This window comes from Rana temporaria, chromosome 3 (assembly GCF_905171775.1).
Source record: "Rana temporaria chromosome 3, aRanTem1.1, whole genome shotgun sequence".
Classification (NCBI taxonomy): Eukaryota; Metazoa; Chordata; class Amphibia; order Anura; family Ranidae; genus Rana; species Rana temporaria.
The window spans coordinates 37326744-37340031 of record NC_053491.1 but is presented as its reverse complement, the minus strand read 5'-3'; the positions used below and the strand labels follow the sequence as shown (position 1 = coordinate 37340031).

The window sequence follows — 13288 nt, the reverse complement described above, 5'->3', positions numbered from 1 at the left end:
AAGAGCGAACCCTCAATTGAATAAAAATCCAAATGTATTATACATCATTATAAAAACCTCTTCAAATCAAGACGGGTGAATACATAATATATACATTTAATATTATCCCAAATAGGTAAATACTATGTAGCACTACCCCCGAAGGAGCTGCTGAGTATTTTTGGGTGGCACGTTACCTCTATCTTCTCGCTGTCCAGGGTGAAAGGAGAGTCCAAAGAATTTCAATGTCCACACAATGCCCTTCTTTTTCTGGGATTTATTTGCAGAACTTTAGTAGAAAAGAAGTAAACAGGGGGAAGGGTAGGTAGGTTCAGGTGCATAATCACAAATAGGAAACACTCCTGCTTCCAGCATACAGTTCTCGTCGTGGCTCTAGCCAGAGTGGGTATTGCTCACGCAGGTAGGTCCCTCTCACTGGCCTAGCAGCCGGAATGGCGCACGGAATAAAGTACAGTCTCTGCCACAGACCTTCCTTTATGAGGAGACACTTTTGGTCCGGACCCCCTGCCACAGGATTCAGCACCCGGATTTCTCCAGATTATCTTTTGTAGAACTTAGATCCGACAGGCAACCACCGTCAAGCCTCTCAGTGTATGGTGCATCCTTTGATGAAGTTTCCAGGCCTACTCCCAAAATACCAGCCTCTTGCATGGCCCTCTTCAGGATAGGTCCTCCTCTGGCTTCCTTCATCAAGTGGCTTCTTCCCGCAGGATGGACAGCACAGGATCACCTCTTCAGAAACAGGCCCCAGTCTGACTACTGGGCCTACCAGGCGAAGCCGCGACCCCAGACCAATGTGGTCCCGGAGTCAGGATTCAGGACACACATTTCAGGCCAAACGGGCCACGAGGCACAAACAACAACCCCCCCCCCCCCGCCAATGGCGTCTATCCCCTAAGTACCCCTCTCCAGCATGCACAGCGGGGCGACCACTCCCACTGATTCACTGCTGAAGGGAACAACCAATGCCCCCTGACCTTTCTGCTGCCACCCTTGGCCTGGGGTAGTAATGACACCCCCAGGCGAACAATGGTGGAACTCCCAGCACAGCCATGGATGGAACAGAGGCTAAATTTGCCATTAATCATTCTCGTCTGAGCCAAATACCAGCTCAGACCCCACTAAATTGAAAGCAGCGCCTGTTCGACAGGAGCAGGGTGCTACACCTATATAAGCAAAGAATAACCTGTAGGTATACCCATAGATATGGTGAGTATGTAGATGGTGTTAGAGATGATCTTTCATATCAGGGCCCCAAAGGAAATCACAGTACCTGGGGATCACATGTGATTTCCTGTGGGGCCCTGATATGGAAGATCATCTCTAACACCATCTACATACTCACCATATCTATGGGCATACCTACAGGTTATTCTGTGCTTATATAGGATTTACCTATTTGGGATAAGATTACATGTATATATTAGGTATACTCATCTGTCTTGAATCAATGTTTTGATTTTGCGTGGTTTTAATAATGATGTTTAATAAATTTGGATTTTTATTTACTTGAGTGCACTCTCTTTATTTGTTTTTTCTTCTTTATTCCATCATCCAAGCATGTGCAAGCAAAAATGCAACATTTCTTACTTTCCTTGCACATGATTGAGTATTATTTGCAAAGAATAGAGTATTTGCCATTAGTGAATGAACCCCAATATCTCATGTTTCATTCTAGCTAACTGCATGGGTAAGCAGGATTAAATAAGCCAAACCATATGGTAAAGTAGACTTTCTTTTTGAAAATAAAACATTGACCACCGTTGTATTGAAGCCACACATGTAAAACAAAGAACAGCTTCGACTCAGGAAGTCTCTCGACACATAGGAATTGGGCAGCTACATGGCAGAATAGGTTCAATATTGAGAAATGTAAAGTTATGCACTTGGGTATCAAAAATACATATGCAAAATAAACATTAATAGGGGTTCCCTGGGGAAATCAGTGATGGAAAAGGATCTGGGGGTGCTTGTAGCTTGTATTACAGAGTTAGCAATAGCATGCAAACCCGCAGATAACAAAGCTAGCAAACTACTGTTATGCATTAAAAGGTCATACATTCCAGATATATACTGTAGCAATAATTCTACCACTGTACAAACTACTGGTTTATCGTCATCTTGAATATGCAGTTCAGTTTTGGTCATCAATCCCCAGAAAATACATTGTTGAATTAGAAAGAGTTCAGCAAAGGGCAACAAAATTAATAAGAGGGATGGAGGAGCTCAGCTATGAGAACTGATTACATAGATTACAGCCATTCACTCTGGAGAAGAGGTGCTTAAAGTGGATGTAAACCTGATTCATGAAATTTGAGCTGGGCACATCTGTCCGCAGTGTTTTTTTATCTCTCTTCAAAGCCCTAAGTCCCGTAGCTTTCTCCTGATCCGTTCTCCTATTATCAGCATAACTCCTGACAAGTTCTCCGTCACATATGATAAAAGCAGCCGGAGTTTTGTGTTGGGGAGGATGCTATAAATAGATTACCTGAGACCTGAACTATTCAACGATCAGCTCTGAAAGTCTTTATCTATGAGCTGACCTCCAATAAGCTGTCTTGGCTGTATGCCCAGGCTTCACTGCAGTGCTAACCAGGAAAAGAAAATCTCTGAACACGATCTGGACTTTCTAAAGAATATATAAAGCTGAAGACAGCAGATATACATGTAAAATTTATGTAGGGAGATTTATTTCATCCCTGTGTATCATCTGTGGCTGTTCATTTCACTGGGTATATGTGAGGGTTTACATCCACTTTAACAGTAACTGTAAAAAAAAAATCTATATTCTAAAGTCCCTCAAGAGGACATGTGTCCATGATTTGAGGTTAAAAGAAAGGATTCTTATCCTTGGACAGGGCTGCTTTTAGAAATCACACCTGACCCGCTCTCCATCCTGAAGTGATCCCCCATACCCTGCAGCAGCTTGCGGGAGGATGAGGGGAAGAAGGCATCAGCACTGCCGGAAGTGCACATGGGTTGGCCCAGAAGTAGGGGGGATGAGATTGTCTACAGGAGGGGAGGATCAGTGCAGTGAGGGGCATTTTTTAGAACAGACCCCTGTAGTTTCCCCCCCTGCAGCAGCTAAAAGCTGGTGGGAGGGAAAGGAGATACAGCTTTCAGCTGCTGCTGGGAAAGCCATACAGGGGAACAATTCCTCTACCCCCCCCCCCCCAATGCACTGGTCACCTCCTCCTGTCCATTATCTAATCATTACTGCTACCCAGGCCCCTCTGTTGAACTGATGGGGCCTGGGCCTCCAATACTTATTAATGGCCCTGACTTTGGAATATGGAAATGGTTCTCTACTGTTAGAGCAGGTAAAATGTGAAGTTCCCTCCACCGGAAAGAGGTACTAGTTGAGAGTGCTGACAGCTTCAAAAATACAGGGCTATGGGAATTGTTAGAGAGTCAAAATCAGACACACATACACACATATAGGTTGAACTGGATGGAACTGTGGGGCTGATTTACTTAAACTGGAGAGTGCGAAATCTGGTGCAGCTCTGCATAGAAACCAATCAGCTTCCAGGTTTTTTGTCAAAGCTTAATTGAACAAGCTGACGTTAGAAGCTGATTGGCTACCATGCAGACCTGCACCTGATTTTGCACTCTCCAGTTTTAGTAAATCAACCCCTGTGTCTTTTTTTTCCAACTTTTTAAACTATAAACATAAGAAGAACGTGATAAGAATTAAAAAAAGAAAAATAATCAGGTAGGGTTAGCAGGAGGTATTTTTCAGATAAGTAATATATTCGGCATACACATTGCAGGAGAAAATATATATATTTGGCATTTACCAGAAAACTCTGCTACTCTCCAGCTAGTGAATTCAAAGTAATACAAGAATAAGTCAAAACCCAACAACATAATCACATATTTACTCTCAATTTCCTTCCAACGCACAAAATACAAGCCATCATGATCACACACTTTACATTTTTCAGAAGACGCTCCTTTATCCCAAAGGTAATTCTTTATCAATTTTTAGCACAGTGTCAGATTTTAATATATGCCAATGACAAGCTTTCAGTTACATTCTGACCTTAAATATCCATTTAATAAAATTTCACTTTGTAATTTTGACATTCCTGAAGAAGTAGACACCACCACTTTTCAATAAATATAATCTTAAACAAACTGTATTTTATAATAATAAAGAAAGGATTAATCATGGGTGAGTTAACCTTACCTTTTACATTGAGTGTGACTGTATCTTGGCTGTCTTCGATCCCATGCATGATTTCACAGCGGTAGACTCCTGAATCACTGGACAACAGGTTTACAATTTCCAGACTGACATCAGTAGGGATGAGAGGATAGTTTGGTAAAGAAATACGTCCTTTGTAGGCTTCAGTGACACGGATTTGGCTGTTAGTGGCCACCAGTAAGACTGTTTCGTGTCCTTTGTTGTGTCTGCTCCACTTGATCCTAGGGGATAACGGTGCTGTTGAGGGGGCCACGGTCAAATGTTCCACAGCATTGATGAAGTAACAGGGGATGGTGACTGAGTGTCCAAGCAGAACATTTAGAGGAGCCTCTTCGGGAATACTCACACTCAGTGTGTTAGCGTGGTCTGAAAATCCACAAAAGACAAAACACTTATTTGGCATTTCTAGTCTGCTGACAAATCTTGACTTGCTTTATTTTACTCAATGGTAGTTAAAGTAGAACTATATGCAAAACCTTTTTTTTATTATTTGGATAGAGCAAGGAAGGGTTATCAGTCAGGCCCCGTACACACGAGCCGCATTCTGCCGAGAAACCCGGTCGTGTGTACACTTTCGGCCGAGGAAACCGACGAGGATCTCGTTGTGCCAAATAGAGAACATGTTCTCTATTTCCTCGTTAGTCAATGAGGAAATTTGACTCGCCGAGATCCTCGGCGGCTTCACAAGGAACTCGACGAGCAAAATGATGTGTTTTGCTCATCGAGTTTCTCGGCCGTGTGTACGGGGCCTCAGATTTCTTTTCCATCACCTGTGTCCCATTGCAGAGATTTCCCTTGACTTCCTGCCCCATAGCACAAAAAGGAAGTGGGAGGACATCCCTGAAAATTAAGTCCTTTCCCCCCCCCCCCCCCCGGTCACCAGAACTAGTATCCCCATTTGAAGATTTCACTTTCAATGATAATGGTAAATAGGACAAATAGAGAGGCTGACTCTCGTTAATGTGTGTGTGTGTGTGTGTGTGTGTGTGCGTGGGGGGGGGATGGGGGCGGTACAGACAGCAATAAAACCTGCCAGGTGTACTAATCACTCTCCACTATCCAAAACAAAAACAAAAAAGTTTTGCCTTTCATTATACTTTAAATCATGGGCGTTCAACCTGTGGCCCTCCAGCTGTTTGGAACTACAAGTTCCACCATGCCTTTGGGAGTCATGCTTGTAACTGTCAGTCTTACAATGCCCCATGGGACTTATAGTTATATATTAGGGATTCCGCACTTAGGTATAGACTAGGCTTCAGCATCCCCTAAAGAGCTCCAAAGAGAAGGGCTCTGGTAAGTGAAATTTTGTGTATGTGGATTGGAGAAAATTTGCACTGCCTATGAACTGGAGAGTGACCTAGTAGAGGTCACTTTTCAGTTCATAGGCAGCGCCAATTTTCCCCAATCCACAAACACAAAAATGGGACTTATAGTTCCGCAATATAAAAGGCTCTAATTGGCTTAAAAAAAAGGGTGGGCTCAGGGGCGCAGAGCACTGTGCCTCAAGCCCACCCACTTGTGTGACAATAGCAAATTAATATTCGCTATTGCCTTTCTGCTTCTCCTCCCGGCCAATCAGGATGAAAGGAGAAGCAATTGCGTTGGCCAGTACCAGGGGGGATGTACAGGGAGATCTGGAAAATGGGCGCCATCATCGGCTCTGCATCCGTCATGAATAACACCCACCAGGGGGGTGTTCAGGTGGTCTGTTTGCTGTTCCCGGGGGGGGGGGGGTTGTTTTGCTGGCCGCCTCCTGGCTGGAGCACCAGCCACCACTGGATATGATTAAACATAGACAGTATGAGGGGAGATAGACACCTATGACATCTAAGACATTCTTAGTTGTTGGTTAATATCTGCAAGTTGCATGTTCCTGTAACAATGTCTGACCAAAGGTTCATAAAAGTTAACCAACCAACTCAAATAACCGACCAATGTTATTATTTATTATTTCATCAAATGGAATTTTTTTTTTTTAAAAGGATGCATAAAGGAATGGAAAACGTAAAGGGTATTGGGAAATATGTAAAGGTTAAAGTAGAATATGAAAGTAGGGGGTCAAGCAGGATAGAAAAGTTAGAGGGAAGTTCTATGGGAGGGGTTAGGGAGTGGCAGGGAACTTCCACCTCTCCCCACCATGGCCAAGATGGTGAAGAGCTGTATTCACGAAGGCGCCATTTTTCTAAATTCCATTGAATGAAAGAATATAGGGCCTGATCCACAAAAGGGATACGCCGGCGTATCTACTGATACGCCGTCGTATCCCTGTTTCTATCTATGGAACTGATCCACAGAATCAGTTTCACATAGATAGGCAGAAGATCCAACATGTGTAAGGGACTTACACTGCCGGATCTTAGGATGCAGTACCGAAGCCGCCGCTGGGGGCATTTCTCGCCGAAATCAAGCGTCGGGTATGCAAATTAGCACTTACGGAGATCCACAAAGCTTTTACGCTTCGTTTTTTCTCCGTAAGTATTAGTTTGCCGTCGCAAAATTAGGGCTGCTTTTACAAGGCCTAAACTGTTTACACCTTGTAAAAGTAGACCCTTCTATCCCGCGTCGCTGTCATTTTTTTTTTTTAATTTTTTTTTCCCGCCGCAACTCGTTTTTTTTTACGCCCGTCGCGATTCTCAAAATCCGGCGCAACGTAAAACCGCGCAAAGCACGTTGGGAAAATGACATCGGGAGCATGCGCAGTACGTCCGGCACTGGAGCGCGCCTAATTTAAATGGGACTCGCCCCATTTAATTAGGAACGCATTGCGCCGGACGGATTTAAGTTACACCGCTCAAAATTTCTAGGTAAGTGCTTTGTGGATCAGGCAGTTAGGTAGAGATTTTGCGGCGGTGTAACTTAAATCCGAGTATTTAAGTTAAGCCCGCTCGTTGTGGATCAGGCCCATAGTCCAAGAGCCTGAAGTAGTTGTATGTTGACCTAGCCCAGTGATGGCGAACCTTGGCACCCCAGATGTTTTTGCGAACTACATTTCCCAAATTTAGTTCCAAAACATCCGGGGTGCCAAAGTGCGTCATCAATGACCTAGCCTATCATGTTCTCCTGCTAAGAGGGGCAACTTTTATACTAACTACTTGGCCATGGCATGATTCCTTCCCCCCTCGATTGTGTCTTGATGGTAAAATCTTGAGCTTGCCAAAAAATGTGTTTCTTTTAAAGCAGGTCTGATTTTTGCTGTGTAGGGGATTACAAGAGGGATTCATAGTGCTCTGCGCCCCTGAGCCCACCCTTTTTTTGAAGCCAATTAGAGCCTTGCGCTCTAATCACGTGCTTTTGTACTTCTTACCTTGTTGTACAGTTTTAAAATTCAATAAAAAAAGACATTTGAAAAATGTAACTAGTTGCATTCATTGATATTTGTTATGATTGAACAATTATATAATAATTATTAATAGTTTTTTTTAGGGCTGTGCAAATTAACTTTTAATTAATCGATTAATCTTTAATTTTTTTGATCGATCAAAATCTTTTTGATCGATTAAAATTCTTTTGATTGGTACTCACCTCTCCGCCGGCTTCTGGGCCTTCATGGAGTTCAATCGGAGATCCAGTAACGTCACGGACACCGGCGGGGCTTGCCGTGTCCATCTGAAGGGCTCCTTTGCTGTGCCTTCATATCTGCATGCCGGCGGGACCTTACTATCTGCCACACGCAAGGGCTGTTACACTTCCCTCAATCACTTCCCTCTATCAACCTGGGATTCTACAACCATCCACTGTGAGTTGTGATAGTTCCCTTCACGGGATATCTACATGCCGACGGACTGATGTTAACCTCTCCTCATCTGGATTCAGCAGTGGTATCGTTGTACACATTTTTATACCAGTATCATACTTAGCTACATGTTTTTATGACTGCTTTTGGTACCGTTTGGTATTACTCGCACCATTTTTACAGTTTATGTAGCTACATCGATTTTATCTCCAGTGCAATATATATTTTGTTACCTACTTGAAGACTATAAAAGTTTTAATGCTTTTCCCATCGAGCGCAGCCTTTGTGTGGTTTTTGTATCCTGCTATCCATTTTTCCAGTGTTTGGTAGCTGCACTGGGAATCAGCCTGCAAGGAGATCAGCTAAAAGTAGTTGGATCTGTATGTGCGTTATAATTAATCGAAATTAGTCGATTAATCGATTTAAAAAAAACGATTAATCGAACAGAAAATTTTTGATCAGTAACAGCCCTAGTTTTTTTTATTATTAATTTCTGCTTGAAGTTCAGCTTCAATGGATCACAATATTAAGATACTGAAATGAATGCCGGGGCATAGAGGTGGCAAGTATATATCAGCCTCTGTAAAATCTGCACCATATGATAACTTACGACTCCCTAATAAGTAAGATTATATATACTAAATAAAGAAGATTATAAAGAAGATGAAACCTATTTCATTTAAAGCTCACCTGAAAATTCCACGGATATTGCTGCAGCGATGACACGCAAACACACGAACACTAGCAGTAAAGTGGTCATAGTTTACCTGTAAGAAAAAAAAAAGTATTGTTTGGTGCTATCTTGTAACATTGTTTTTTTTTTATATATACTGTATAGATTTTTATATGCAAGGTAGATGGCAAGTAAGTACACATAGTATGTTCTTATCATGGAAAATTATTCTTATGACAACATTTTAGTTTCATTACACACTTACTGGGATTTATTTACTAAAGGCAAATAGGCTGTATACTTTGCAAGGGAAGTTGCACCTTCCAAGGGTATTTTCCCCAGAGCTTAATGTGTTACTAAACCCAGGAGTCAGCTTTTACTATATCTGGTCCACACAGTACACAGAACATAGAAATGTAACAGTTTTAGGAAATCGAAACTGCTAAGTACCTTTTTTTCATTAGCAGTTAAAGCGGGGTTCCAACCACAATTAGCATTTTTTAAATGTATGTCCTTTCATCCTGCATTTTTATAATATAAATCCCGTCACTTACTATTTTACAATCCGCCGCCGCTCTGCATAGTTATTCAAAAAAGATAGTTTATAAAACTATGTCCACACCGTTGTCATTTTGCTTGTGGGCATTGTGAAGCCCACAAGCACTTACTTCCTGGAAGTCTTGGATGGGGAGTGATAATTGGGTAGCGCACTGCATCCTGGGAAATGATGACACACATTTCCCAGGAGCATTAGAGGGAGATGATGTCAGGATCCTAGGTGATTCCAAAGGCAGATTTCGTGGCACTGCATAGCAACAGGCATTTCCAGGTGATTAAAAAATTTTTTTTTCTTTTCTTCTTTTTTAGGTCTAATGAGCACAATAATGGAAAAAAAATTGGGATGGAAACTCCACTTTAACCACTTAAGGACCGGACCAATATGCTGCTAAATGACCCAAAGGGTTTTTACAATTCGGCACTGCGTCGCTTTAACAGACAATTGCGCGGTCGTGCGACGTGGCTCCCAAACAACATTTGTGTCCTTTTCTTCCCACAAATAGAGCTTTCTTTTGGTGGTATTTGATTACCTCTCCGGTTTTTATTTTTTGCGCTATATACAAAAATAGAGCGACATTTTTGAAAAAAATCAATATTTTTTACTTTTTGTTATAAGAAAAATCAAATAAACTAAATTTTAGTGAAACATTTAGGCCAAAATGTATTCAGCCACATGTCTTTAGTAAAAAAAAATCGCAATAAAAAAAAAAATAGCTACCTAGCGGGAACAGCGACACTAATACAGCGATCAGAAAAATGATCGCTTAGTGACACTGGCAATAGGGAGTGAAAGGGTTAAGTAGGGCGGTGATCAAGGGGTTAAAACTTTATTAGGGGGGGTACGGGGGCTACCCTGGACCTAACACTAACTGCCTGTCACACTGACACTAAATGCAGTGATCAGTACATATATGATCACTGCATTCAGTGACACTGTGACAGGGGGGTGGGGGGGGGGGTGATCGGGGGGGTTAATGTGTTTCTCTGTTCTATCAGCAGATAGACTGGGGAGAGTGGAAGAAGGGGAGGAACAGAGAAGACAGGATCAAACAGCCTTTTTACACAATGCAGAGGATTAACCCCGTCCACAGTGAGTATAACAAGCATGCTTTACTGCATTTACATACTGATTTTACTTATGTGGGTTTAGTAACACCTTAATGAATTATGTGCAAGGACATAATTAAACAAAATGCATTTTTGCTTGAACACGATTGTATGATAGAGGTCAGCAGAGCTTCACCTCATTCACTAAGCTCTGGGGGAAAATCCCTTTGAAAAGTGCAACTTTTCTTCCAATGTGGGCTATTTTCCTTTAGTAAATCAAATTGTGACTTCACTGTATGCTACAAATCAATTGAATATATTGTACTTCACAAATCTAAAGAACTCATCACTATTCAGGTGACCTGTTTCTTTTAGCATTTTATATTTGTTACATTTGATACAAAGCAGAACATCACCGAGATCAAACGTTGATATATAGTGATATGTCAGTTACATAATAGGAGTAAAAGGAATTGATGTTCCAATATGCTTTTGGAACTAGAAAACACAAATAATACACGCTTTAACAAATAGAGAAACTTGGAAAACTAGAAGCTAAAGAAGGTTAACCCTTCCATACAGGGCATTTTCACCCCCTTCCTGCCCAGACCAATTTTTAGTTTTCAGCGCTGTTGCACTTTGAATGACAATTGCACGGTCATGCAACACTGTGTACCCAAATAAAAATTAAAAATCCCCACAAACAGAGCTTTCGTTTGGTGGTATTTAATCATCTCTGCGGTTTTTATTTTTTACTTTTTGATTTAATAAATATCATTTAAAAAAAAAAAAAAAAAAATTTCCATTGTTTAGACCGTTATGTATTCATCTACATATTTTTGGTAAAAAAAAAAAAAAAAAAATCGCAATAAGCGTATATTGATTGGTTTGCGCAAAAGTTATAGCGTCTACAAAAATAGGGGAGAGATTTATGGCATTTTTATGTATTATTATTTTTTTTTTTAGTAATGGCGGCGATCTGCGATTTTTTTTAAATTGTTGCTATAATAAATATGCCAATAAAAAAGAAAATTCCTCAGTTTAGGCCGATACGTATTCTTCTACATATTTTTGATAAAATAAAAAAACGCAATAATCACGTATTGATTGGTTTGCCCAAAAGTTATAGCTACTACAAAATAGGGGGTAGTTTTATGGCATTTTTATTATGATTATTTTTTTTACTAGTAATGGCGGCGATTTTTATCGTGACTGTGACTTTATGGCGGACACATCGGACACTTTTGACAAATTTTTGCGACCATTGACATTTATACAGCGATCAGTGCTATAAAAATGCACTGATTACTGTGAAAATTACACTGGCAGGTAAGGGCTTAATCTCTAGGGGGCGCTAAAGGGGTTACGTGTGTCCTAGGGAGTGATTCTAACTGTGGGGGGGGGCTGGGCTACGAGTGACACGTCAGTGATCTTTGCTGCGGATGACAGGGAGCAGAGATCACTGTCCTGACAGGACCAACAGGGAAATGCCATTGTTACATCGGCATCTATCCATTCTTCCTCTCCCGACCACAAAACGCTTGTGTTCCCGGGCGCGCGTGTGCCCGCTGGTTAGCAAATTCAAAGTGACGTACAGGTACGCCCATTTGCCTGCCTATGCCAGTCTGCCGACGTATATTGGCGTGCGGTGGTCGGAAAGCTAAAGTGTAGCCCTGCCCCCCTTTGCACATTGTCAGTGATGGCGAATCTTGGCACCCCAGATGTTTTGGAAACTACATTTCCTATGATTCTCATGCACTCTACAGTGTAGGTGAGAATCATGGGAAATGTAGTTCCAAAACATCTGGGGTGCCAAGGTTTGCCCTCACTGGCCTAGATGAATGACATGCATTGTCCTCCCTTTGCCTCCTGGGATATGCATATCACATATCTCAGGAGGCATATCGCTTTATTCACAAAGGAGGAGGGGGGCGTGTCTAGTGCAGCATCATCAGGATCTGCATCATAATTACATAGTTACATAGTTACATAGTTAGTCAGGTTGAAAAAAGACACAAGTCCATCCAGTTCAACCACAAAAAATAAACAAACAAAATAAAAAACAGAGTACAATCCCGTACACCCAACTCCATACCCACAGTTGATCCAGAGGAAGGCAAAAAACCCCAGCAGAGCATGATCCAATTTGCTACAGCAGGGGAAAAAATTCCTTCCTGATCCCCCGAGAGGCAATCGGATTTACCCTGGATCAACTTTACCTACAAATCTTAGTACTCAGTTATATTCTGTACATTTAGGAAAGTATCAAGGCCTTTCTTAAAGCAATCTACTGAGCTGGCCAGAACCACCTCTGGAGGGAGTCTGTTCCACATTTCCACAGCTCTTACTGTGAAAAAACCTTTCCGTATTTGGAGGTGAAATCTCTTTTCCTCTAGACGTAAAGAGTGCCCCCTTGTCCTCAGTGTTGACCGTAAAGTGAATAACTCAGCACCAAGTACACTGTATGGACCTCTTATATATTTGTACATGTTGATCATATTCCCCCCTTATTCTCCTCTACTCAAGAGAGAATAAATTTAGTTCTTCTAATCTTTCCTCATAGCTGAGCTCCTCCATGCCTCAGGGCTGAACCAGGAAGAGCTTCTTGGGCCTATTGATGATGTCATAAGCAATATGGCGAAGCAGGGCTGAGAGGTTGCAGAGAACCAGAGGATCTCAGCAGGACAATGCTGGATCCCCTGAGTGCGTGAAAATAGAAGCAACGGGCCACCCGATAAGCGGGGAGGGTGAAAAAAAGGGGGGGGGGGTGAGCCAAGATCCATTTTAACTACTATACCTCTGAAAGATTTACCCCCTTCATTACCAGGGCAGGCACTGCGTTACTTTAACTGGCAATTGCGCGGTCGGGCAACACTGTACCCAAATAAAAATGTATGTAATTTGTTTCCCACCATTATTTGATTCATTGTTTGTGGTAAAAAAAAATTGTTTTGAAAAAATCAAACAATCTTTTTTACTTTCTGATATAAAACACATCCAATACATAAAAAAAAATTCTTTATACATTTTATAAAACTTTATGTTTTTGGTCAAAAAATCCCAATAA

General features: G+C 41.6%; 1 protein-coding gene across 2 annotated transcripts in view; it reads right to left on the bottom strand.

The window, feature by feature from the left end:
• Positions 1-13288, bottom strand: part of ACAN (aggrecan) — a 158695-nt gene that overhangs the window by 87925 nt on the left and 57482 nt on the right. For both annotated transcript variants that reach the window (XM_040342403.1, XM_040342404.1), the window contains exons 2-3: positions 8634-8710; positions 4193-4576 (exon numbers count right to left, since the gene is read on the bottom strand). In XM_040342403.1, the coding sequence (XP_040198337.1) occupies positions 4193-4576; positions 8634-8703 (454 nt within the window). In that variant the 5' untranslated portion in view covers positions 8704-8710. The remainder of the gene's footprint in view (positions 1-4192; positions 4577-8633; positions 8711-13288) is intronic.